Source organism: Lepisosteus oculatus, chromosome 6 (genome assembly GCF_040954835.1).
Source record: "Lepisosteus oculatus isolate fLepOcu1 chromosome 6, fLepOcu1.hap2, whole genome shotgun sequence".
NCBI classification, from domain to species: Eukaryota; Metazoa; Chordata; class Actinopteri; order Semionotiformes; family Lepisosteidae; genus Lepisosteus; species Lepisosteus oculatus.
In genome coordinates, this window is record NC_090701.1 from 28,970,859 (window position 1) to 28,998,580 (window position 27,722).

General features: G+C 43.3%; 1 protein-coding gene across 1 annotated transcript; it reads right to left on the reverse strand.

Moving 5' to 3' along the window:
- Positions 1 to 390: 390 nt before the first annotated feature.
- On the reverse strand, positions 391 to 27,444 carry shrprbck1r (sharpin and rbck1 related). Its single transcript, XM_015354172.2, has 14 exons — positions 26,720 to 27,444; positions 24,612 to 24,786; positions 19,237 to 19,326; positions 17,867 to 18,008; positions 16,384 to 16,474; positions 15,449 to 15,728; positions 13,258 to 13,382; positions 12,615 to 12,788; positions 6,558 to 6,718; positions 5,984 to 6,095; positions 4,988 to 5,167; positions 4,681 to 4,779; positions 3,825 to 3,968; positions 391 to 1,078 (listed from the first exon to the last, which is right to left on the reverse strand). The coding sequence occupies exons 1-14, from the start codon at positions 26,987 to 26,989 to the stop codon at positions 998 to 1,000; spliced, it is 2,124 nt and encodes a 707-aa protein (XP_015209658.1). The 5' UTR covers positions 26,990 to 27,444; the 3' UTR covers positions 391 to 997.
- Between the last annotated feature and the right edge of the window lie 278 nt (positions 27,445 to 27,722).

Here is a 27,722-nt window from a genome sequence, read left to right on the forward strand (position 1 = left end):
TTCTTAAACTTTTTTTCACTAACTTTTAAGAAGTATGTAAGTCTGCATTTTGGGCTGTCCGCACCAATTTGTGAAATGTCACTCCTTTTGAATATTGGTGTCTGAATGTGAAAATAACCTTAAATTCCTATTTATGCATGTATCGGAGAAGAAGAAACAGTTTTTTGTCAAAACGGGGCATTTCCAGTTATTAAAATCAATTTAGTCAAATGCATCAGATTTCAATGTGAGATCAGACAGGGGGATTTTCCTGTAAAAAAAACTACTGCCAATGTGGTCCTTAATGTAACGTGTAAACTGCTTTGGAGGGGGGTGTTTTATATAGTCAACACTGGTTAAAAAAAATCCTTAAGCCTTAATTGTAAGAGAGAGAAAAAACTGGACTCAGGCTGTCAGAATAATGACTATTTATTGAAAATAAGGCACAATTTGCAAGACTTATCAGTCTTGAGCAAAGGATGGCCTTAGCAATAACCTTCATTGCTACAGGCAAAAATTCACAAGCACTGGTGACCCTAGAGGAACGGGATTTGTGTGTGTCTCAGGAGACAAACCAACACCTCTGACAGTCTGACAGACCATGCCAGAAGAGACATGAATGATACATCACAGTCGGCATATTCTGGAAATGCATTCATACAATCCTGTGTTCATTAACTTAATCCATCCAGCATATACAGTGTGTTATATTTAGGGCAACTGCTGTTTATTACACTGTTAGAGGCAGAAGCAATTAACTAATCACTGATTTATGCATCCATGCATTTAATTCGACCTGAGCCTTTTATAATAGCACAGTATATATGCACTGTCTCGGCCCTGAGAACAGTTTGGGAGCAGTACTGGGCATGTAAAGAACAGATTGCAGCATGATTGACAAACACACCTCTCTCACGCCTTCTTCCCTCCACTGCCCTGCAGGGGTAATGGACACACTCTCCTCTCCTCCCTACAGGCTCTCCCTCAGATGCAATGCAGTGGCCCACCACAGGGGGCACTAGTGGCAATTCTGGCACTCGGGGTGACAGCGCTTCCTGTTGACATTACAGCGGCACCCTCCACTGGTGTCTCCTGGGCCCTGCAACACAAGCATCAAGTAGTGGCTCACTGAAAAACTTTAACATTTAATGTATATAATGGTATACATACATTATATGGTAATGGTATTATATAATGGTATTTAATCATAGCATGTACTAAAGGGTCAATTTCTACCCTTTAGTACATGCTATGTCAACTTCGCAAAATACTGTTCTAATGTTCCACTGTTCAGTGGTTCCCAAAATTTTTCCACCTGAGGACTTGTGTAGTTTTGTTTCCTAACTGTTGCTTCTATATCAGATCTGACATAAAAACATATTTTGTAAAATGAATTAAAGTAAGGGAGGCATGGTGGTGCAGCACTGGGGCCCTCCTGGATTCCATTCCTGACCTGGGGTTCTTTCTGCGTGGAGTTAGTGTGTATGTGTGTGTGCGCGCCTGCCCTGTGATGGACTGGAGTGGCTAGGGTGTATCCTGCCTTGTGGCCATTGGTTGCTGGGATAGGCTCTGGTTTGCCTGGAACCCTGTATTGGATTAAGAGGTTAGAAAATTGATTTAATTAAAGTAATTTTATTAGTTGCTAATATTTAAGCAAGCACACATGATTCATTTTCATTGATTGCCTATTTGCTCATTAACATTTTGCTTGTCCAAAAAAATGCAATATTGATGGTTTAGTTTCAAAACACATAATGAAAAGTATAACATTCAATAACTACACACAAGCAGTAAATTACCTGTCAGCCCTTTTTACTGCTTAAGACCGCTACTGCCCTGGAATCAGTTCAGTGTTTGTATTTCAGCTGCAGTGTTACTGATCTGTCTTGTAACACTGCCATTATTACTGTAAGTGATGTACTGTATCTTACCACAAGCATTACTGTCAGAATAATAGAATGGAGGCTTTTGGGATTGATCTGAATCCAGACCTAGGTGCAGTATTGTTTTATCTTCTTCCCCATGTTCATAAAAATCACTCCTTCCACTCTTGTGCTCATGTTTGTTTGTCCCTATTGCTGTCTGGGTAGGGGAAGAGTTTTTTTTTTTGTTGAAAGCTTGTTTAGAAATTGTTTCTGGCTGTTGCCATTGTAACTAGCACTGAACAGTAACAGCCACAGAAGTGACTTGAGTAGCGATTAGACTGAATTTACTTTCCTTCATGTTTGAGACAGCAGGCGGTCCAACTGTTGTGGTATGGAGGGATCTTTATGCAAGCTGAGAAGGGCCCTTGAATGTTACACAGCTGGACTTTCATTTTGTGGAATTTGTGTCTTGCTGTCCGAAATAACCAGTCTGTCCTGACATGACATTTCCTGCCTTGCCCTATAAGGCAACGCAACAGATGGACTCCTTCCACAGGAAGTGTATAAAAGAGCTATTGGCAATGTGTTCTTCAGAAGTACGCTATAAGGTTTCTCTCTGATTTTCCAGAGGACTTCCGTAATCAACTCATTCCAAATCCATGCTGTGCTGTTCCGTGTCTTCCTGCATCCTGAAACTTGCATTGCTCTATTCAGTTCACACACATGATAAGGATAGTTTCACACTATTCACAGAACAGAATTGTTTCAATTTGCTTTTCATCCCAACATTCTTCATTCAATTTGAACTACATTTTCAGTGAATTAATGCCTTTTACTTTGGGATTAAAGGCATTAAAACCACAACACTATATTTTACATGACTTGTTGCTGTTTTAATGCCCTGGTATATTTGAGTACATTACTGTTGTATAAGCAGCTGTTTGCTAGACAGTAGAAGTTATAAAAATTATTGGAAAATTTCAAACCTTTGTCAAAGCTGCCATACATGATTAATGTTTTTGAAAGAGTAGTAAACATATCTACCTATTTCACTACAGAAGTACACTCTTACTCTCAGGCTCTCAATTTTGGTCAAGAAAGCTCTGCCATGATCTTCATGACCTCATGACACTTCATTTGCCTTGGTATTCACTGAAAATGTAGGCCAAAGAATATATTCACTTGTAATGTGACACTATACAGTACTCATGTTAAACAGTATACACTTCGTACACAAAATTCAGAAATTTGGGACCATAGGTCTTATCTCCTGCATGTGGATTTCTTTTGCATAAGATTATCTTTCTGCATTTAAAAATAAATTCTGAGATCTCACAAGTGGCTCAACTAGTAAAGGCGCTTGTCTGACAGCAGGCTGAGCTTTATTATTGTAGGGTTTAACCTGGGTCATGGCACTAGCGGACTGTGACTGAGATCTTCATAGTTGGCTGGGTGGCGCTGAGCAGGATTGTCTGAGATGGCAATCTCTATGCCTGAGCACTTACAGGTTTTCAGGGATGGTGACGGATGTGTCACTCCTCCAATCAGCTCTAAACTTCCTCTACAGGAATGCATTTCCCATGACATGCTAGAAGATGAGTGGGTTGAAAGAAGGGTTGAGTCTGCCTTTACATTCCTCTGTGTGTGGTTATACAATTCTCAATTCCAATCAAATAACTGGAGATTCTAAATTTAAAAAAATACATCCAAGCAAAAGGACCTGAATCTATTCCCCCTGCTTTATGGCACTGAATAGTGTATTATTATAAATGTTTTAATAGCAGTTTATTAGTGCTGGCAATCTATGTATGAGAAAATGGTGTAATGAAATCATTATTTATGGAACTGGATTAAATTCAAACACCAGATGGGAACAGGTTGTCATAGAAGTCTTATTGGTCATACCTATGCTTCCAAAGAATACTGGACAGGCTGAAAAGAAGGTAAACAGACACAGAAATGAGAAGAGTCAGCCCTCACCCCTGGCCCCCAGCGTGGTCCCCGGGTGACCCAGCAGATCTCAGTGTGACAGACAGTACAGCGCAACCAATCACAGCCCTCCTTCTTCTGGACAATGATCCCACACTGAGGACAGTGCATGGCCTCCCCCGTCTGGACCAGAGACTGGGGGGAGAGGAAGAGGGAGTTAAAGACAGCCAGAGTTACAGTCAGAAACAAACAGAAAGATAGGCTGACAGTTTTTGTATAGATGCACAGCAGCACAGAGAGACAGGCAGTTAGCAAGACTCTCACAGACAGGTAGTCTGTTACAGATCAACACCCAGGCACTGAGAGTTAAACTGTGATGAGAACAGTTTTTCCTAAAACAGGATTTTCAACACAACCCCACATACTCCTCAGACAGCAAAGAATTCTACTATACCAAAAGGCTGAACTTCATGAAGGGAGAACTCGATCTCCAGGGTCCATGGAGGTAATATCACTTTTTGTAACCGACTCGGTGCAAAAATAATCCCTGTTGCACAGAGTGTCAATATGTTAGCAAAACAAATAGAAAGAGACATTCAACCAACAAGACAGAGCAATGGTCTTTCAGTAAGAGAGACAGGCAGTGAGACAGAAGCGTGAAGTCAGCAAGAGAGACGGGCAGTGAGACAGAAGCAGTGAGTTAGCTAGAGACAGGCAGTGAGTCAGAGAGAGAGACAGGCATTGAGACAGAAGCGGCGAGTTAGCGAGAGAGACAGGCAGTGAGACAGAAGCGGCGAGTTAGCGAGAGAGACAGGCAGTGAGACAGAAGCGGCGAGTTAGCGAGAGAGACAGGCAGTGAGACAGAAGCGGTGAGTCAGAGCACTATGGTCCTGTCAGCCAGACTCACTCTCAGCAGGTCCCGTGTGCGCCGGGCTGCAGAGTCATTGACTGCGCGCACTGCCAAGTCATCCTGGTACTGCCTGCAGTTCATCCCCTCGTGGATTGCCTGGGAAAAAAAGAGGAAGAGAGGGTTACAGAGGGTGAGCATCAGGCTCTTGCTGTCTTTGAATCAGTATCTAGAAGCTTGTGTGCTGATGTGATGTGTTTATACATCATGTGTTCAACGTATAAACACTGAACTGGCTGCAGGGTTAATGCAGTGTGTGTCTTTTCTGCAGAGTGTTCATAAGTTGCATAAGCAGAGCATGCATCACCTTGCAGAGCAGGCAATTAGTCCTCCGGCAGACGGGGCAGTTGAATGTGTTGACGCTGTCCTCGTACTCACACCAGCCAGGGCAGTCCGGACTGGCACAATGATAGCTGCTTTCACTGCGACACTCCGCTACAGCCAAGCCCCGTGCCAGGAAGCGCTCGTACTCCTCTGCTGACACCAACTGGCAGAGACAGAGAAGGGAAGAGGTGTTGGAACAACCTGCAGCTCCTGGCATCGCACTACACAGCCCAAAGAACATGATCCTGCTTTCTCACTCAGAGCAGTCTCTGACACCACTGAAGCAGTGCAGTTAGCCCTGGTCACTACTCCGAGTCCTACTGGCACCCAAATTCCAGATATAAACACTAGTCTACTACTACTGATCTAAAAAGACTCTGGAGAATTCCAATTAATCCGGAAATAAACCCTCTGTGGATCCCTCTCTCTTTATTAAATCCCGGTCTGTTTACCAGATCAGGGTGAGATCAAAGTGAAACAGAGAAACAGACCCTGATGAAATACAGGCTCTATGTTTCTAACACAGCCAGGCCACGTAAATTGGGTGACAAAGGCAGACCTGGCTTCCCAGAGAGGACAGGCTGTGCTCTTACTAGACTGTGAAAAAATACTCAGGGATTAGAGAAACATTCTTCCTCAAAATCCTTTCCCCGAATTCCCACACCTGCCAGAATCAGAACAGCTTCCAATTCTTATAGGGGAGGAATAGAGCTGCAGCCCAGTAACTTGTACGTTTTCTTCACAGAGGGACAACATCACACATACGGCACATAAGTGACCTCCTGTAACAGCCTGAGAAACAGAGAGTGATCCTCTCAAATAAGAAAAAGGGCAAAGGGAAGGAATGAAGAAGAGGAGAGGGTTGGAGTTGACGGAAGAGAAAAAGAAGTGAGGAAAGAGAGGGATGTTGGCAGAAAGGAGAAACATAAAAAGAGAGAGATTCACAGGAAGAGGGGTAAGTGTTTATGCAACGCCTTACCGCACGGATTTCTCTCTCCTGCAGGGTGCTATCACAGGCATAGGCGTCATCGCGGTAAGGACAGGACACCTCCGGGTCCTCACACACGTGGATCACCGACCGCAGGCAATCTCTGTGGGCACCAAAATCATCCTCAGACACACCGAAACACTTACTCACTAACACTCACTTCTCTAACTCACTGAGATACTAACGCACTCAATGCTAAATAATAAGATTACAATGCACTGGACATTTAGTGACATTGAGAGTGTGACAGGCAAAGAGGGCCACAGGAAACAAAACAGAAGAACAGGAGACAGGGAGCGATCAGCCTAGTACAAAGAAATTGAGGAAAAAAACGCTGAAGACCGAGATGGAGAAACACAGTGGAAAACTGTTGAGTGACTTTGAATCAAAATGACTTTCTCCCCATTCCTCTGTCCCCTGTGCTATTCCATTATCAGGATCCCTGCTAATAGAAACCAAGAGCCTTTCCTGGAAAAATAAAGTGAAAAGAGAAACATTTTTGAAAGGCATAAGGAAGATGGACAACTCAAACACAATCTCTCAGTGAGGGAGAACATTCTCTCACCTGCAGAAGCAATGCAGACACTCCCTCAGCAGTACTCCCTCTCCAGGCTGTAACTCCAGGTAACAGATACGGCATTCCACACTTTCCCGGTTTGGCACCAAGTCCTGGGAATCAGTCTGGACTAGCCTTGCAAAGTTCCTCTGTCGTTCCGCTTCCCGCACCTGTGTGACAGGGACACAGATCAGGGCTTAGAGGTCAGAGTTAAAGGCCACCACTCTGAAGGGTGTACAATACACATGGTCCACTTCAAGCCCTATCCAGGAACGGTCCTTCAAAAACAATTCCCTGTGGAAGCCTTTGATAATCAAAATCAGTCAGCTGAACCCAGTCCTTGACTGGAATCGACCAGAAGAGACTGTATCTGATAAGATAAAAATACTTTATTAGCCATATACAATTTCTTGCATTAGGAATTAGTCTTTTCGCAGAGGGAGAGAAGCTTGGGGTCAGAGTGCAGGGTCAGCCATTGTACAGCACCCCTGGAGCAGTTGGGGTTAAGGGCCTTGCTCAGGGGCCCAACAGAGTAGGATTCCTCTGCCGGCTGCGGGATTTGAACTAGCAACCTTCCAGCCACAGGCGCAGATCCTTAACCACAGAGCCACCGCTCTCCAATCCTACAGTCAGACTGTACTGTAGATGTGTGTGCGCATGTTTTTTATTATCTAAATGAGACATATTATCCAACCTATTGTTAAGAGTTTTGTCACAAATGCCTTGTTTCAGTAATTGATGATAGTTTAAATTTCAGATGAAGCAGCTTATTATTATTATTATTATGAACCCCCTAGAGATCTGGTGTTTGACTACCTGTCCTATATGCAGTGGGATACTCTGGGGCTCCACGTCAAGCTATGCGTGGCATTCTGCGAGGTCTTTCAAGGAGAGATAAATAATTTGCTAACAACCCAATAAACAAGCACGTTTGAACACTCATCTTGTGATCCTTCATAAATCTGGATATTCCTGTACTCTAGGTCAGGTATCTCGTTCCAAGAGCCTGGTCTGCTAGAGCATCTTCTTGATTACACTTCAACCAAAAGTGTCAATTACTGCTCTGAACTACTAAGTTTAAATTGCTAGGACTCCTAGCCACTGAAGTGACTAACCTAAAAAAATCGACAGCTTTCCCGGACCAGGACACTGAGTCCCGGGCAGGCGCTGCGGGTGTGAAGCCAGGCACAGCTCCCATGATGACCCTGGGGCTCTGTGCAAACCAGACAACAGACGCTGGTGCTCCAATTCATTTTACGAACCGACATTTAATGCAGTTTTTATAGTATGCATCTCATACCGGCCACAGGGCCGGGAAGAATAACATATAAAGGCAAGAGTTTTAAAATAAGTCTCTTTATTTCTAAACAATATTTGTTTACAGTTAAATACAAGTTTCACTTTAATACAAAGAACTTAACAGTGGCTTTCTTGTATTCATTCGCCTGCAGTCTGGCTGTAGTAGACCCATGCAGAACCAGACACAGTTCCAGCAGATTGCTAAAGTTTTCAAAACACTTTATACACTTTGTCAGTATCTTGAGATATAAAACCATTTAGAACTGCAAAACAATTAAGACAACCTACGTAAAGGTTCAGTTAACTAGGTGCTCCATTGGAACAATACAAAACGGAAGCAGAAGAGGTTCTTACAGACTAGGAACAGGAAGCTCTTCCTCCCCTGGAGGTGCTGTTTCAACACTGAAACGACCTCCATCACAAAGGAACAGGACTGATGCCCCCCACTGTGGAGAGCGGTAAAGCCTCTTGCTCCTCCATACCCCTGCCACCTTCCACAGCAGGGCGCACACTAGGGGACACACCGGGCATTACGAGAGACCCCCACTGCTCTTAGGGACACCGCTGTAACCTGGGGAAGTGCCACAGTAGGGCCCTGCTTCAAGAAACATTGGCCCTTTCACTGCAGCCCTCTGGAGAGGCCTGATCCTACTATTTATATTAATAGTTTGGATGGTGCTTCTAATCCAAATCGTGTTACATTTGTACCCACTTATACTGCTGGGCATCTTGTTGAAGCAAAGTGGGTGAAACTTCTTGCTTAAGGGCACAAGTGTAGTAGCATCCCTGTGATGTGAACCCACAGCCTTCCAGTTAACTAGCTGCTTAATTCATTGATCTTATTCAATATAGATGCTTAAATTATGAAGTGTTAGCTGGAAAAAATACCGAGATATGAATCTGTGAAAAACTTGAGGGATAATACAGAAGTGCTAGGGGAAGGGACCATATTAGCCTGCAGCCTGAGGACATAATAAAGATTGCAAATAAGATTAGGCCATTGAGCCCATCCAGCTCAACTGGTAGTTAGGGACAAATTCATTTGATGATCGCGTCCAGCTGATTCTTGAAAGAAGTCAGAGTTTTGGCTTTCTGGGGGGATTTTGACTACATGAGTGGGTAGCCTGTTCTATATTCCCAATACCCTTTGTGCAAAGTACTAATGTATGAGAGAAGAAAGGAAAATGACCCAACTAGTGACAGAACAGTGTGGCACAATGATCTCTGGCACAGAAAAACACTGACCACAGATGTGGCCCTCCTTACCCCCGTCCCTGAGATATATGGCCCATGAAATGGCACTAACCAGAAAAGCCACAGCATGAAACAAAAGCTGATCATCTACTTACAAAGGTTTCTTACTTTTGACAGATGAGAGAACAACCAGAAACAGAGCATTGTGTCCAGGCTGTAGCTAAGTGAAGTAACTGTTCCCTTCCTCAAGGTTTAAAACAGCCTGACACTAGCCAAAAAACGGGTGCTAGAAACTCTCAGTTTCTACTTGTTTCTAAGGAAAGAGTGAAACATTGTAGTCGCAGTTAATGGGCAAACAACCTGGAGTCAACAATAAGATTGCTGGACATATATACATACATATATGCCTACTGGTTCATCTGACTTATTTTTCAACAACTACAATCACATAATCATTAAAAGTGTTCCTGTGTCTTTTTATCATATACAAGCTTTTGTATTTCATGTGTAATAAATAGACTGTATATAATCCACTAAAGCATACAAAACATAAACAACATCCATTTTACACTATTGACCTACCCCTATAGAGCACCTTTGATTTTAAACTTATACAGTACTTACAGTATTTTTACCTTGTTTTATTTGTGCATTTTCCGGTTATTGCTGGGAAAATCCAATATTTCTGATTTAGCAGACAAAACTCACTTTTAGCAGATTTAATCCGTCTGTTCAAAGTGTCCAGAATTACAGATATAAAAAAAACTAAATGCATTTCACAGATCTTTAACTTACTAGGCAATCTGTTTTCTCTGCCCCTATGATTTTTCAATAAACATTTTACGTATGATACCTTTAAGCCCTTAAAGCGGAATATAAACAATCTGTTCATGGCAGAAATAGTTCATTGTCCACACTGCTGTGTAACATGTGTTATTGTTATTGTCATAATGCTCTGTTTGTGCACTGTTCCCATACACCATCTGTCGTATGCCTGAGAACAGGTAGATAAATCAATTTCAGGATAGACTTTTACAAAATATTCCAAACCTCACAGACTCCTGAAAAACAGACCAAGTGCCAATTCTGAATAAAACAAGCAAACAAAAAGACGGATAGAACTTGGATGAAAATGGTGCCAAATGTTCTATGTTTAGTTTAAGCTGAGGGAACTGGGTCTTAAAACAATACGAGGTTAGAGGGGTGCCCATACAGAGACAGGGATCACAGAGTCATCCTCTGACCTCACAGAACATAATGGTTTTGAGATTTCCCAGTGCATTTGTGAACAGAACCCTTGATGTGGTGAACGACCCTAGAATAATGGCTCACCCAAGTCTGCTACAACTTGGCTCATTATCACCAATACCAATTAAGAATCTGAGTTAACTTATTATATATTTCAAAATTATTCAAGATTATTAATTTATTCACAATTACAGGGTGCTTTTCAGTTATTTTCTGCTCAAGGGTATTAAGGTGCTCTCTTAAAGCAGTCAAATTCCAGACACGTCAAAGTGCAAGTTTTGAAAGGGACAACACAGGAAGTGAATATAGCAATTAAATGTTTTCAAGTCAACCAACTTTGGAAATATCGTCTGGCTTTTGCTCACCATTAGAACAATGATAATTCCTTGTACTTGAGCAAAGAAATTCATACTGTTAACACTATGCAGGAAACTGTGATCCCAACGCACTAGGACACCACTTAGTTACACAACATAAACAATACAATTCAAAATAACAAAAAATACAATACTTTAAAAATATAACCGTTTTAAAATCCTGTTGCTGGTAGCTGTACCCCTTCTGCAGAAATGTCTGTAAAGCAGGCAATACAGGCAGTGTGCAGCGGGGGTGCCGTGCAGGTGTCTCTCATGGCTCTGCTGTTTCTGATGTTAGTATGCTGTGTGTGTCAGTGTGTGTGGTAAGTACAACAGTATGCCATGTAGCAGCAGTCCAGTCAGAAAGCGGATTCAGGATGTGTTGTACAGGGTTGTGTGAAGACCTGCAACCTGCTCCCACAAACCTACATCGCAATAACGCAGGTTGGGATTTTAAAGTTGTCCTTCTAACTCGAAGCAATGAAATTTTAGTCTGAGGAATAATCCTTCCCTGCACTGGAGGCGTCTTCTAAGCAGAAAATATCACAAACAATCTAGACAACATCAAAGTCTTTTGTGAAATTAAAAATAAATGTAGGTCATATTTTAAGGTTTACTATATGGCATGTTCCTATTGCTCCGTAAGTGGCACAGATTTCTTGTTTCGTAACGTAATACCGATCAAATACTGCCTCTGCAGTGTTAATCGGCAATTAACAGAAGGTTAACAAATAATTTAAAATAGGAACAAGTGAAAAAAAATGTTTGGTATAGGTATCTGGTTAGCAGCAAAGAGCAAAATGAATATTGCAAAGATTTAACACCCAGATTGATTCAATTGCTTTGAAAACATCTCCTATCTAGGAGTGTCCCGGACTCCTGGGGTCTGGGTGTCCGGGAGCCCCCGTTGTGCGTGAGTGTGGGCCAGTCAGTGGTGTGTCAAGAGTTGGTTATGGTGTCAGTAGTCCAGACTCGGGGGCAGGTTCAGATTGTGCAGCAGGGCGTTGTTCTGTGTGGCGGCGCCCCCCAGCACTTCTTCTCTTCTCCCTTTCTCCTTAAACACAGAGAGAGAGGAGAGGTCAGCATGAGGGAGCGTCCCAGGCTCAGTTACACCCTACCTGTCCTTCCGTCTGGCTCTTGATGCCCCTCCACCTTGTCTATGCTACATCCCTATCCCCTCTTCCTACGTTTGACCCCCGTCTATATCTCTTTCTCGCTTTTCATCTGTGTCCTTATCTCTCTGTTCAAGTCCCTTTCCTGTCCTTTACTGCTGCCATATTCCCAAGTTTTTCCCATGCTCCTCTGTCCTCCTAACTCACAATCCTACAGTCTGTACCCCACACGTCTGCCCCCTTATCCCTAACCATGTGCCTCTGCACATGCTCATCTGCCCCCCTTCTTCTCTGTCCTTATCCTCCTGACATTCACACACCTTTCCCTGCTGTTCTCTTCCTTCTATGTCCACCTGTGTCCATAGAGTCCCCTCTCCCTATTCCCAGACATCTGCTCTGTCTGAACACGTACACCAAGAAAATCCACATGACAAGCCCACGACCCCGTGTTTCAGACATGTCGTTGTGGACAGACTGACTGAACCACTGACTGAGACACTCACTGACCGTCTGGCTGACACACTAGCTGCCTGTCGATTTGAAGCAGTGCAGAGAGAAGACAACAGTCCACCCTCAAGCAGAGCGCAGAGCCACGACAGCAAACAGTCTGTACTACCTGCCCGGGCAGTCACTCCCCACACTTTTGCTGCTCCTGGTTCTGTCTGTCTGCCCTTTGCGCACGAGTACATTTGACTATTTTTGTCATGTTGGTGTGTCCGTCTGCCCTGGGTGTCTGCGAATCAACCTATCTGGTCTGCGGCCCATTATGTCTGTGAGTGTGGCAGTGTGTCTGTCTGTGTCAGCGTGACAGTGTGTGTCTCTCAGTTCCTCACTGCCTCAGTGTCAGTCTGTCCTACCTGCTGGTACTGTCTCACTGCCTCTTTCTCCTGCTGGATGCGGTGCAGCTCTTCGGGGTCTGGGCGGTACCCCCCTGGCACCACGTACCCTACGGGCCGGTCTGAGCTGCAGATCTCACAGCCCGGCCTCGTGGGCTTGTTGATGAAGGTACAGGAAGGACATGACCAGCCAGCCTGCGATGGGCGAGGGGGGGAGGGGTTGAGAGAGTGAGGGAGAGGTAGGAAGGTGGAAAAGGTAAAGAAAGAGAGGCATAGCGAGTACACAGAGAGAAGGGTAGACAGAGCAGATGAAAGAGTAGGAGTAGGGCAGAGGAAGAGGGGAAATGGTGAAGACATGGTTAGAATTCACATATATCCAATTGTTCTGAATAAATCCTTGCTTGATTTTACATGGTGAAACATTACAGACACTGGACACAAGGCAAAACATAAGGATGTCTTGTTCCACTTGAAAAGAATTCCATTGTATACAACAGACACAAGCCCTTTTAGTAGGATATTAACAGCAGCTTAAGTAAAACATTAAAACCTACATAAAATTCCACTGCTCCTTAAACCTGACATAAAAACATGGCCACGCACACAAAGGTGGTACTGTTGCGCTCTTGTGTTAGGCTGACACAGTATTGGCAGTGCACACTACCTGTGTGTTGCTTGGTGCAGAGTTAGCTGTGCTGCTGCTCAGTGCCTCATTTAGCTGCAGCATCTCCAGATTAATCAGATCTCTGATGTCACCGATGCCCATCCGGTCTGTCCCACCCCCTCCACCTGCACAGCCAACCAAAAGAGATAAGACATCCATCAGAAGCCAATAAACATCTTTCCCTACTCTAACTCCCAATCACAAAACTCGGACAAGAGAAACTGACATTTCAATATCGTTCTGTACACAAACCAACACAGAGCTACCGGCAGATAAAACACAGGGAGATGAACAGCAGCTGTTCACAGCAAGTCAGACAGAAAATGAAAATAAATGTCATTAGCAGGTTCCTCGTCCCTAAGAAATTCCAGAACATTACTCAGCCATGTCCTCAGTGATCCCAGGGAATAAATGACATAGCTCATCAATGTGTTCTTGTCCCCCACATCACTTCTGGTTTGTTCTTTGTATGTTCTGGACTGTGAGTAACTCTTCTTAGTGCACTTCTCACTGTACTGATTGTATTGTATTGTATGTATTGCATTATTATTATTGTATCATTTGTTACACTGTTTTGTGTTGACTGTGTTAAGCTGCTGTAGCACTGCAATTTCCCTCACGGGATCAATAAAGTATCTATCTAAAGCAAAAAAAATAATTATTATAATAATTATAATAATAATTCTCTTAAAGGGGAAATGCAACACTATATTTATATTTCGAGGTTAGAAAGAATCAGAAATGATGAGTGCATTTCAGACCACAATAAAAGTGAAATGTAGACAGTAATGTGTAAATCCTCCAATTTACATCACAAAATAGACAGAATTTTCAGGAATGTGCAGCACCACATTCTGGGATTCATAATGAGGTAACCAAACTTTGGCAGAGCTGAAGCTGCCCTATCCCATTGTACACAAGCAGGCTTACGAATACATCTTTTAATCTGCTCAAAATATTGCTCTGAACTTTGAGGCGGTCTTGCTGACAAATACATCTCACTCGTCAACTGCGTGCAGGTCACGTTGGAGCATTTCTGCAGTGAAATTTCTGCTACACAACCTGTACTTATTTGCTCATACATCACATTGCATTAGTTATTACAGTGGCTTATGAGCAGGAAGGGATACTTCACACCACAATTCGTGTGAACTCTCGCTCCCCGTGGAGAGACCAGGGGTTTGCAACAACATGGAAACTAAGTTCACAAAGTTCATGATTTTGTACTTAATTCTGAATTTGTAAAATTTATTTATTTTGTTCCAGAGAAATTGGGACTTCAATTCTCCTTTAATGTCAATTTGTTGCACAGATCAGAGTGACCTTTGCCAATACCCCTTGGAATTAGATACAAGTATTCACAATTGCCTCTGTTGAAGAAGGAACAGATTTAATTTGCCCTTTTAGCTTTGCCTGACCTGATTTGATGGGACACAAGCTATTTCAAAGGTTCCTTCCTCAACAGCAGTATCTTCTAACATACAGAACAAAGTACATTGTCTAGGAAAGAGCAACACTGAATTAAATCCTTCTCACAGGTTGATGTTTCAAATCCAGTATTAACTGTTTTGCACTTATCAGCATTAAAATATCTCAGGTTTCTGCCCTATCATGAATAGACTCAAATCTAATGCCCTTATTCTCTCTGTATGTGCCTTTCAGAGAGACTTGGATCCAAGATCCTCTACTATTTCTTGTGCCACTACTACAGTGTTTGTAACTCCCCACATTTAAAAAAAAACTGCAAATACTACACAAATACTTGCTAAACCTTACCAACACCCTGCATATGAACCAGTTCTTAATCACAATGCCGGCATTTTCTTGGATTTGTACACCTTTCAACTGTAGAATCAATCTTTACCTCTAATATACCATATTTTCACAACAATCTTTAGTTGAATCTAGCCGATTCAATAATATTCCCATTTAGGTTAATGACCAAAGATCTAGTTAACAGTCGATGAATAACAGCCCTCATTTCTTTAGAAGCCTGGTTTCCGGAAAGTGTTTACTATAAACTTTACCATAACAGTCTCCCATTATCATGGTCACTCTTGACCTATGGATACATAGAGACGTAACCAGGGAGACAGAAAAGTGTATTATGAAGAGAGAGAAATATCAGTCCGTCAAACATAAAACCTCATCATTTAGTCAGTGCTCTGCCATTCAGTCAGTCCCTCCGTACCAGTGCTGTGTGGTAACCGGGCCGGCAGGGTGTTGTAGCCCCTCCAGTCCTGCGGGGGCAGGCCATTGCTGGAGGGGGGACTGGTGAGCAGAGCGCTCTCCTGGTCCTGCTGGCACAGCTGGCGCGACAGTCGAGCGTGGCGTGCAGACAGCAGGTAAAGGAAGGCCGTGTCACCATGACGACGGACACCGTAGGATGCCAGAGTGCGCTGGTCTGCGCACAGACACTGACCTATCACCCAGCGCTGCACACGGGGGTGAAACCCATAGTCCAGAAAGACCTGTGAGAGGTGAGGGAGAGTGGAACCGACAGTGAAGAGGGAGAGACAAGTAGACAGAAATGGAGACAGGAAGTAAGCAGAAGGCTGCTATCTTTCCATTATTTTTATTGGTTCACAAATAAACTGTAAAAAAATACCTCTTAAAGACAACTGCTTTGTTTAAACCACTTTTGACAACTGCTATCTGCTTTCTTGATCTAATTAAAGGTTGAGGATCATCTCCATTTCATGAGAACTGTTGACTACCTCATTATTTTGTATTAATCCTCATTCAAGTCACAGTGAAATAAATACTTATTTTCCTTTGGTGAAAAAAGAGAGGGTTATGGTCACTCACTGTCTGCTCACATTATCAAATATTGAACTTCCACATCTTGGTGTATAGCAGCCATGATATCAGTTTAAAAAAGTTTAAAAATACTTTAAATTGTTAAGTGGTCACACATTCTGAATAACTAAACAGGTTAAAATATGACAATTATTAGATGAAAATACTGGTGTTTTGTTATAGTCAAGTTTATAGTCGTTTAAAACAAGAAAGTTAAGAAAGTATAATTGTACAAAAAAAAGCAAAGACTGTGATAAAGGGTGAGAGACCGAAACCCATAGAAGGAAACAAACACAGAAACCAACTAAAAGGGGGCTCTAGTCTCACCTGCTGTTTAAGGGAGGTAATGGTCATGTGAGGGAAGACTTTCACTGTGACACAACAGGAAGAGGAAGCGTCCTCCACTGCTACCTTCAAACTGAGAGAGAGATACTGTTAGTATCCAACTCTAGCTGTTGGTATATAGCAGCAGCACATATTCCTTTTATCGTCTCTCATTCCTCCTTCAGTGACTCACAGGGAGACAACTGATGCACTCGCCTGTGTAAGTCGAGTTGGTGGCCCTTGTCCCTCTGGACCAGAATTTCCAAAAAAGTAATGCCTGAATCCAGAGAGACGGCACTATAGAAGCTTCCTTGAATGAATCATGAAACTGAGGTGCTGCCTACTTGGCCATTAAAAGTCCAATGGCACCTTAAAATATGAACCAGAATGGGTGCCTACCACAGTAACCTGGGTACATTTCACTCACTAATATCCCACCTTAATTCAGCTGATGAAGTAATTTCACACTTCTCCATCTGATTTGCTGTATTGTGGCACTGCTGGCACATAATGGCAACCATGCCTCACCCAAGTAGGTACCGCCCTTCAGTGATAGATAAAACATACCTCCTTCTAGATGTAAAAAGCTTCAGAATGAAAAATGCAATATAAACACAATTATTAATTATTCCTCTCTACCACCTTCAAACCGCCATGGACACTGTTGATACACTGCTCTATCTCTTTGTCCGACAATAACTCTTTTACATTGAGAGTAAGAGAAAGTAATGTTAACATCGGGGGAGATTCAGTGGAGCTAGTAGGACAATACAAGTACTTGGGGACCATTCAAGGCTCCAAGTTAAATTTCGAAGCCAATGCTGACTTGATCCTCAAAAAAGGATAACAGCATCTTTTCTTCTTAAGGAAGCTAAAGTCGATGATTCATTGTTGATTTTGTTCTATCGGTCCTTCCTTGAATGTGTTCTAGCTTTTACCCTGATCTGCTGGTTTGGCAACCTGAAACTGAGAGGCAAGACAAACTGGGCAGCCTTGTGAAAATATGTCAGATGTCATTTAGTGTTGATCTTCCTGCCCTCTCCTCCATCTATCATAGACGTGTTTTGCGTAAAGCAAAATCTATCTGTGACGATCCTTCACACCCCTTCTTCAATAATTTCCAGTTACTCCCGTCAGAACGCAGATACCGCCTCCCCAACTCCAAAACAAACAGGTTTAAACTCTGATTCATACCTGTAGCTTTAATGTTGTTTAACACTTGATTTTCTTTGCAAATATGTCTACTGTTGTTTTTTTTCTGTCCGCCTGTACACCAACACTGCTGCTGGAAAACAAATTGCCCCCTTGGGGATAATAAAGACTCTCTCCCTCAATTCATAAGATTCATCCGTGATATTCCCATCTCCTTTCAATCATTCCTGCTCTCTCATACTCTCTTACCCCTCTTCGCACTGTAGGCTTCCAAACTGTACTACCCATTATGCCCTCCACTCTAACCTCCCACATGCCTCTCAGCTTCTCTCACCTGATCTCGGTGTCCGGGTAGCTCTTCTCTCGGAGTCGGACTGTGAGCTCTGCCTGCTGGCGGGCCAGTGACACTGCGCACTGGGAGGCTGAGCTGGCGTCGCCGGCCTCAATTGCTGTGGCCAGTTCTATACACAGGTCCTCTGCAAAAACAGGGGAGAGGGGAGCATAGAGGAAAGGGAGCTTGTCATTCATGGGTCTGTGTTCCCAGCTATGTCACAGCTATTTAAAGGCCAGCCTTTCACAACCTCCATAAAACCACCTCTTGATGCTGACTGGTTTTCTGCTGTCTGGTTAAAAGCTTATTAACTTCATTAAATAAACAACTGGCTATATCAAACTCCCATACAGGACTAGGCAGAAGGTATTTGACAGTCCCTGCACAGGCAGAAAGACAGGTCAGTAATCTTTACTTATTAAAGCTCAAAGTGAGTCCATCCTCATATCTGTAAGAGTTCTTATTAGTAACTTATAAGCGAGGCCTGTCCTGTCTGTTAAATATCTATATTTGCAATCAAGAGCTCTCCCCCTGTTCTGTCATAATATTTGAAGAGTGCTGTCAGAAGCTCAAGCTGCATGTGTCCAGCACAGAATGGCAGTTCATAGTACTTCTACTTTTATGGACAGCTGCTTCCACATTGGCAGGGGAACTTACATTTACTGTTTAAAATAACTCAACTGCAAGACTCTGCACGTTGAGAATATAAAATTAAAAAATGAATTCCTTACACTTATATAGCACTTTTCTGGACACTCCACTCAAAGCGCTTTACAAGTAATGGGGATTCTCTTCCACCACCACCAATGGGCAGCCCCCACCTGGATGATGTGACGGCAGCCATAGTGCGCCAGAACACTCACCACACATCAGCTATCAGTGGGGAGGAGAACAAAGCGATGAAGCCAGATCCTAGACAGATAGGTCTCATCCAAAGGATGGCATCTTTTAACAGTACAGTGTCACCATCACTATACTGGGGCATTAGGTCCCACACAGACTGCAGGGTGAGCGCCCCCCTACTGGCCCTTCTAATACCTCTTCCAGCAGCAACCTTAGCTTTCTCAGGAGGTCTCACATCCAGGTAGTGGCCAGGCTCACACCTGCTTAGCTTCAGTGAGCTGCCAGTTGTGGCTTGCAGGGTGACATAATAAAGCACCACCCGATTGTCTGCCTGTCCCATATTAAAATCTATGATTAAATACACTTTAGAAAAGCATTTCTAACCTGTTCCACTAAAGGAGCCGTTCTAAACTGAGCTGAATCATCACAGGGGAGAACAGTAAGGGGATGTGGACCTGCACCCGAGAGGGAAACAGAGGGAAACGTCACAACTTCTTGAGCACTGAGGTGTGAAAAAGGTCAACACTCACCTGTGCGTGGCAGGGTAACAGACGCTGTGGGTTCCAGGGGTTCCAGGTGGAGCTGCCTCTCCTCTGGGGTCTGGGAGGAACTGTCTGCCACTGGGATAGCAGGAGAGAGGAGGACAGGGGGGAAGATAGGTAAGTGGTTGGTTTAGGTGGTCTAAACACTGGGAACCCCCTTTACTGATGCCATCTTCACACCTGCTGAACACAGCACACACAGCAGAAAAAAACAAACATCTGGCAGTCAGCTAACCTTTCACTCACTGAACTGAGCTATTAAGGCCCTGCAAGGCAGACACAATCACCAGCTTTAAATCATCTGTGAGAGAAACACAAAAGCATACCTGGACGACGGGTACTATAATTCAAAACTTCAAACCAAGCTTGAGTGCTTCTGTCTCTGCTAAGGGACCATGGCCAGATGCAAGCTCATCTTACAGTAATGATCTTTAAGTAGATCCTGACACTGAGCCAGTGCACCTCACAGCCCTCAGTCTGGAGGCCACAGAAAGTCCCAGAAGCCCAGAGTCACCTCCTGCTACGGTGAACAAAATACACAAATTATCAGGGCCGATCACATGCACTTCAAGGAATGGATCAGCGTGTAATGTTGTCAACTGTGTGATTTTTCATATGTCAGCTGATGTCTGCAAACTCCACACCCAAAGTAGAACAAGGAAGATGGGGACAGACTTAATAATAAACTTTATTTTATACTGGACCTTTAAAGGTGGCTTCTCAAAGCGCATCTGAATACAGTAGGAGCAGAAGAGTAAATAACAGAACCAGTTTAGTAAAGGCCTTTCTAAAGAAGAAGGTTTTAAGTCTAAATTTGAAGGAGTTCAGGGAGAGTGACTCTCTGATATCCTTAGGGAGAGAGTCCCAGAGCTTTGGAGCATAACAGGTAGGGGTGGGGAAACAAAATCGATTCATAGGTGCATCATTATTCTCTGCACAGTACTAAACATTTCAGATAAAAAACAATGTAACATAAAGGACAAATAGAACAAATAATAATGGTTTAGTTTTTTGTGCTTAAGACTAAACTAATTGCGTGGTGAAACGTAAAGATGTATAGGTTAACAAGTGCGCCATGCTTAAGCTAAGCTACCCGGTTTATGAAGACGGACAAACTCCGGCCTGCACCGTCCATTTGGAAAGCTACCATATGGGCACATTTTGGATTTTATTAAGTAAAAGGTAAAAATGAACTGGATAAGAGCCACATGGTGTGCAAGCTGTGTCATACCAAGATAAAATATTTCGGGAACACAACGAAATGCGAAATCACATTTCACGTTTCCATCCGGAGTTGGAGGAAAAACGGCCTGCTCTTGTTGCTGCCGAACAGAGATCCCTCAAGCAAGCATCAAAGCTTCCACATAGTTCTGAAAGGGTGAAGAGAATCACCAGGTCTATAGCAAGTATTATCGCAAAAGATTTGCGCCCCTACACCATTGTTGAAATCCCGGGCTTTCACTTAATGTCGCAAACACTGGAGCCGAGGTACAACATACCGTCTCGGCGTCACTTTAGTGAAACAGCAATACCAACACCCTACAACGACACCAAAACTCAAGTTTTGGAATAATTGAAGAAAGCACATAGGGTGGCAATAACCTGTGATGCATAGACGTCCATTGCAACAGAATCCTATATCACTATTACCACGCACTACATAACTGATGAATGGCAGCTCGTGTCTCGCCTATTCCAGACATACAGTAAGAAAAAAAAATCATCATCTATAGAAAAAAATGCATCTCAATGCATCGAGAATCTATTTATAATCACATTGTGGCACCCTGAATCGAAATCGAATCGAATCGAATCGTGAGGTGCCTAGAGATTCCCACCCCTAATAACAGGAGAAGACCCTCTCACCCACAGAGTGCAGACAGGCTTAGAGTCAGATAGGAGACCAGAATTAGAAGAGTGAATGTTGCAAGGTGGGGAGAAGGACAATAGTAGCTCAGACAGGTACTGAGGTGCCAAGCCATGCAGAGCCTTACAGGTGAGCATGAGGATTTTGAAGCCATTACGAAAACCTGACAGGAAGCCAGTGCAAGGACACCAGGATAGGAGTAATATGATCACTTGCTCTAGACCTGGTCAGGATTCAGGTTGCTGAATTTTGGACATACTGGAGTTAGTTCAATGTGGATTTAGAAACCCTAGCAAGCGATGTGTTACAGTAGTCAATTCAGGAGAATACAAATGTGTTTATCAGATTTTCAGCAACAGTTGAAAAGCAATAAAAGAATAAACTTCTCCAACTGCCCAGCTTCACACCTCTCAACATTGGAGCAGAGAGCCCTGATCCAGTGACAAGATCCAGGCTTGAACCTGTGATCACAGAGCTCAATACGCTCCTGGGTGAGCACCTTCCATTGGCTGGTGCTTATTTAACTAACATCTTATCATTTTGTTGTGCACATAATGTTTACAAGAAAGTCTTATATTTTTGTTACAACTTTGTTTTCTAGTTAAGTATAGTTCCCCTAAACCTATAGATGTAACTCTTGGCACTAGACCTATATTTTTCCAATATGTTTTTTGCAGAAAACTAGTAGATATGTAAGAAATTGTCAATAAGAATAAAATCATAAATGCTTTTCATCACACTAATATTGCTGCACAATGCAGCCAAAAAGTACATGTGAACATGAAGTATACACTGTCGATATTCAAGGTTTCTAGGGTTTTTCAAACTGCAGGTGTTCAACAATACCATAGTAGATATTTTACCCAGCAAACTTTTATCTTCTTAACAGCATTTTTCACAGCGAATTGTGATCAGCCGTACACACTTTGGGTGTTTGTGGGACTATTCATTTTTGCCTTTTGTAATTATCTCACCTGGAGCAGTTTGCTTGGCCAACAGCTATATCACCCTGCAACTAACAGCTGGCAGCCCAGTGAAGCTAAGCAGGTGTGAGCCTAGTCAGTACCTGGATGGGAGACCACCCGGGAAAAACTAAGGTTGCCGCTGGAAGAGGTATTAGAGATACCAGTAGGGGGGCGCTCACCCTGCGGTCCATGTGGGTCCTAATGCCCCAGTATAGTGACGGGGACACTATTCTGTAAACAGGCGCCGTCCTTCGGATGAGATGTAAAACTGAGGTCCTGACTCTCTGTGGTCATTAAAAATCCAAGGGTGTTTCTCGAAAAGAGTACAGGTGTTACCCCGGCTTACGGGCCAAATTTCCTCCTGTCCTTTACCAGTCATGGCCTCCTAATAATCCCCATCTATGAACTTGCTTCATTACTCTGCTCCCCATTGATAGCTGATGTGTTGTAAGCGCACTTGTGCACTATGGCTGCTGTCGCATCATCCAGGTGGATGCTGCACATTGGTGGTGGTGGAGGGGAGTCCCCATTAACTGTAAAGTGTTTTGAGTGGAGTGTCCAGAAAAGCGCTATATAAATTTAAGGAATTATTACTATTATTATTGGAGTTTCAACACTTTCCACTTTCCACAGTGAATGGACAGTAAACTAAACTTAAAACTTAAACTAAACCAATGCTTTAAAATCAGACAAGCTTGCCTTCAGCTTTCCAGTACAGGATTAGTACAGTACAGGATTCAAACTAAATGGTTACCTTTTAAAACTGAACAGAAAAAAATGTACGGAATTAATGTGATCCCAATAACCCTTTAGGGTGGTTTTCTTTAGTTTGTTGTTAGCAACAAGGTCTATTATTTCTTTTAAGATTAGGTGTTATTAAAGATTTCTAATAATGTTTGTGTTCCCTTGACGAAGCAACTTGGTGCCTTTCTGTGTAAGGGCAAAGGAATATGCTAATAGGCCCCTCTGACATGAGACATCATAAAGCTGTATCAGAACTGAACAGTGTAACAGTATTTAGCACAGATGGAATCCAGCAAAGTTTCTAGGCTGTTTCTTTACAAGAACATGGGTCCAAATTTACTGTTCATCACCCAAAAATGCACCAACGGGGGATCTCCAGGGTTGGTACTAAAACCATCACCAACTTGTATGTACCTTAAAAGCAAGAACTCACTGGCTCCTCATCTCTCCCCAACTAAACTGACAATCTGAGTTTTCCAACCATGCCACTGCAAGCAGTCCAGACTTAAACATTTCTCCAAGAAAGCAAGAGATTGAGTCTGTACAGTACAGAATTCTGTCCAAGATATTCTTTCTGAGAAAGAAGAAATCTTGTTTTTGCGAACACACTGTTATTTTTACCCGATGAACAAAATAAGACAGATGGGAGTCTTTTTGTGGACTTCCTGAATATCCAGGAATATTCAGCACTGGGACGAACAGAGCTCAACTACCTGTCTACCTTGCGGCCAGACACAAAAAGAAAACTCTGCACACAATTTTATTTTAAGACCAAAGTTCAGCCATGTTAACTTATGGCAGACCTGCCAGAAGGCCAACACTAGCTGCTGAGACCAAACGCAAAGCAAAACTCTATTCCTTTCCCTCAGCACTGGGATACTGCCAGAACAGAGTGAGCTGTCAAGTCTGACCACAGACCATCCGGACCAAATTTGGTCAAGAGATATTTGAGCATAAAACTTTTTAATCACATTATAATTCTTGAGAGTTGAACAATTATTTCAAACATGTTTGATGTTTAGTTCACAACATTAAATGCATATTTACTTGTGTCCGAGAAAATTAATGCAGTGCAATCATTTGAGACCAATAAAATATATGAGCTAGGCCATAACACACGTTATAGTCAATGTGTATTTTAACTCTGAAGTTATTAACTCTGATATTTGTAATCCCTGAGTAAATGATCAGCCTTTTGTATCACAGCACATCATTTCACAAATATATTCTACTTTATTTGAATTTGGTTACATGTTTGATTGATTCCTAAAAGTCATCAAGTACTTTTACAATTTACAACTACAATTACTGATTGTTAATGAAAAGGAAAACCCCCACATCACTATAGTTGAATGTGCACCGATATACTGTTTTCAGTCTTTTTTGTTTCCGTCATAGGATGTTTCATGACCATTTATCAGTTAAAATCAAAAACAATATCTGTAAGTAAATGTCAATAAAGGTTAAGTAGAAAAAGAGAAGCAGAAGAAAAGTTACAAACATGAGGAGATCAATCAGCCTCTCTAGCCCTTTAAGGTGAAAAACCTGAAAGCTGAACTGGAACAGTGCAAAATCCAAAAAAACGGGTTTGGATAATTCATGTTGAGTTTAAAGCGATTGAAAGGGAAAAGGGGACCATGAAAGAGAATGGGTCAGAGACAGGTTCAGAATCAAAGCAAGACAGAGAAACAGAGAGGGACAAAGACAGGCCATGTGAGACCAAGAGCAACAGAGGAAGAAGCAGAAGGAAAGGGGAGAAAATCGAGATCAGATGGGGGCATACTGACCTCTGTGCGCCTCCCTCAGCGATGACGTCACCACAGTGGCCCACTCCTGTGCCTCACGCTCGTCCCGGAAGTTAAAGGTGATGCGGTCGTGGGGGGGAGTGACCAGGCTGAGCTCGTGGCAGCGTAGTGACTTGACCTCGTACTGCACGTCACGCAGGTCAAACTCCACGATGGACTGGAAGAGAGAGGGGCAAGGAAGGGCCAGTGAAAGAAAGTGAGGAGTGGAAGTCAGCAGACACGTGACTCAGACAGACAGTCAGTCTTTCAAAATGACATTCATACAAATACCACCTAGAACACGAAGGCAGTTTGAAGGAGTCTGATGCAATCTGGTGTAATCTATCTGGACAAAGCAGCCTGACTTCGTAATGAGTGTCTGATGTCAAGCAGGCCAACCAACTTTCCTGTGTTAATCACTGCTGCCTTACTTGAGCCGTGACCTGGTCAGGTCTCAGAAGCTCAGCAACTCCAGGAGGAATTTAAGACAAATTGCCACCCACTTTATGGGTATTAATGACCCCAGGGCACAAACACCAATAATCCCACAATCAGGTCAACATCCTGAATAAACAAGAATCTGGCCTGTCCCCCTTCAGTTTTTTGATTGCTTGTTTAGATGGGGGGTCTCTTCTGAAGAACTTTGCAATGTGATGCAAAGTGGCTATATACGTACCAAACCACAGACAAAAGCCTCTTTGAGATTCTTGGGTCAGTTAACTGCCAGCAAGTAAACAAGCAACATCTGAAACATGGCTGCTGCATGTCCATGTAAAAATGGTACCCACGCTCAGTGCAAGGCCAACACTAAAATAGAAATCAGGGCACCATAAGACTGCCTAGGCCTGGCCAAACGCTAATCACAAGGTCCTCTGAGTGCCGAGTGATACGGACACTCCTGAATAGATCCCTGTGATAACAGCCTATTTAACCCTGAGGGTGCGATGAGCTTGGAGAACTAACTGATTTGAAAATTAAAACCCGAGTTCTCAAGAAAATCAAGACACATATATAGTATAATATCTGTAGACCTACATACTATTATGATGTTGTCAACATTGTAAAAGTCAACACTAATGGATTTATTGAAAAAATAAACGTTTTCTGCAGTAATTCAGAGTTCAGAATGACATGTAGATAAAAATACAGAGACGCTTTGCTACCAGCAACAGGAGTTTATGTTTTATTTAATAATGGCAGCAATACTTTGACACAACACATTGATTCTCGTGTTCATAGTACATAGCAGCGCTTTACTTTTCCGTGTTTGTTTTGTGTCACACGGCGTATCTTTGACCAGTTGTTTCCCAGTTAAAAACACTAAACCAGCGGTTCTCTGGTCACGGGGGAACACTGTATGCTACTTTTAGTTTCAACTGGGCACAGGTGCTGACTGCTGCCTGTAACTGATCTGCTTGCTGGTTAAACCTTTTCTTGCATTCAGGCCTTAGCGTCAAAACATACTCTAAATTAATTCAAACAACGTCAAACAATGCAACGTTAGGCGCTCGCATTTAACGAGCGGAAAGTTGCTGTCAAACACTTAATTCAGAGAATTTACAGCAAAATTCCCAGCTGCTCGGAGGTCCATTTGTTTGACAACCAGGGATTTGCTAAGCGGCCCGCTCCTGACAAGACTGGTTTAATTGGGGACTTTACGAAGCGCGCATTGTAAATAAAAATAGACAGAATCGTGGCTAAATAAACTAGTTCATTGGCGTCCCATGACCAGTATGGCATCATTGATGTGATGGTGCACATTCACACTGCCACAGTAAGTCCATAAAGATTATGAACACTCATACTTCAGAGCCTCCTAACTATAAACAAACACAGCAGTCACCCACTCGCAGTTAGACAACGCAACAAACATAAAAACAACACAAGATTTACTAAAAGAAGCAAAAGTATCAATAATTATTTTATATTATCAACGTTATAACTAAATCCAGAGTGGTTGTCATCCACATTTCCTTGCACTCGTCAGTCTACAACTGTCATTTCGTTGTATATTTTTCTGCAACCCCAGAAAGGATAACAGCTAGTCCTGTGAATAAAAGAGAGTGTTACGACTCTCCCCGATCCGCATTGCACTTTCCCTGGTGTCTTACCACACTCCTGCCGGCTGCCGAGGCGCTGGCATCCCGCAAGGCCAGCCGGAACTCCCCGGCCCGGCCCGGATCCATGCTAAGTTGCAAGCGCAGAGACTCGTCCCCAGCTCCGGGAAGACATAGTGGTCGGATCCCGGAGTGACACACCGACACCCGCACCGACATCAAGACTGTGTTGCAGCCGCCCTGAGCACCCACCGGCCCGGGGAGCGGGGGAGAGGGAGTCCGGGGCGGTGGGGTGTGCGCCCACCCGCCCGAGCTCAGCGCCATGACGCCGGGCCAGCAGGCGGGGGGTGAGACAGAGGAGTCTCAGTAGCACAGAGGCCCGGCCGGTTGGATGGTCCAGTCCAAACTAATCCAGCCCGTCGGGTGATTTGTTTATCTGTACATCGAAAGGTGCTGTTTCATCTCCGATCGCCTTTCTTAATCCGAACAGCGACTTCCTATCACAGAGCAGGAAGCGGGTACTCCCCCTCTCTGCGTCCTGCCTGCAAACCGAGCTCCGCGAAGGTCGGGTCCGAATTCAGGAGCAGCCAAGGCGGCGGGGCGGAGGAACGGGCTCATCCGGTCCGCAAGACTGGCTGGCGGCAGAGAACCGAGCGGCACCGCGGTGGAACTGAAGAACAGGGAGGGAGTGCGTTTATTCTGCGTGACAGCCGTGTCGTTTCGGAATAATCTGAGTTTCACTTTCCTGTAATAGAAAAGGGAACCGACGAAAGAGCCCCATTTGATTGAGCTGCAGTAGTGCAGTAACCCGACTGCTACACAAAATAACGTTTGCACTTTCTGATAATAGCGTTGAATATTACTTCAACCCAGCATCGGGTCTGGCTTTGTGTAGTTTTGCTCATGAAGGCGAACCTGGTATTTCAGAATACAAATGATCACTTTTTACAGTACATTTACAAAAAATATTTATTTTAATGTAAAAGCCGATAATTCTCATTAACCTGTTTGAACTGAATAAATTGTTGAGAAATCATTACAGTATTCAATATTTTAA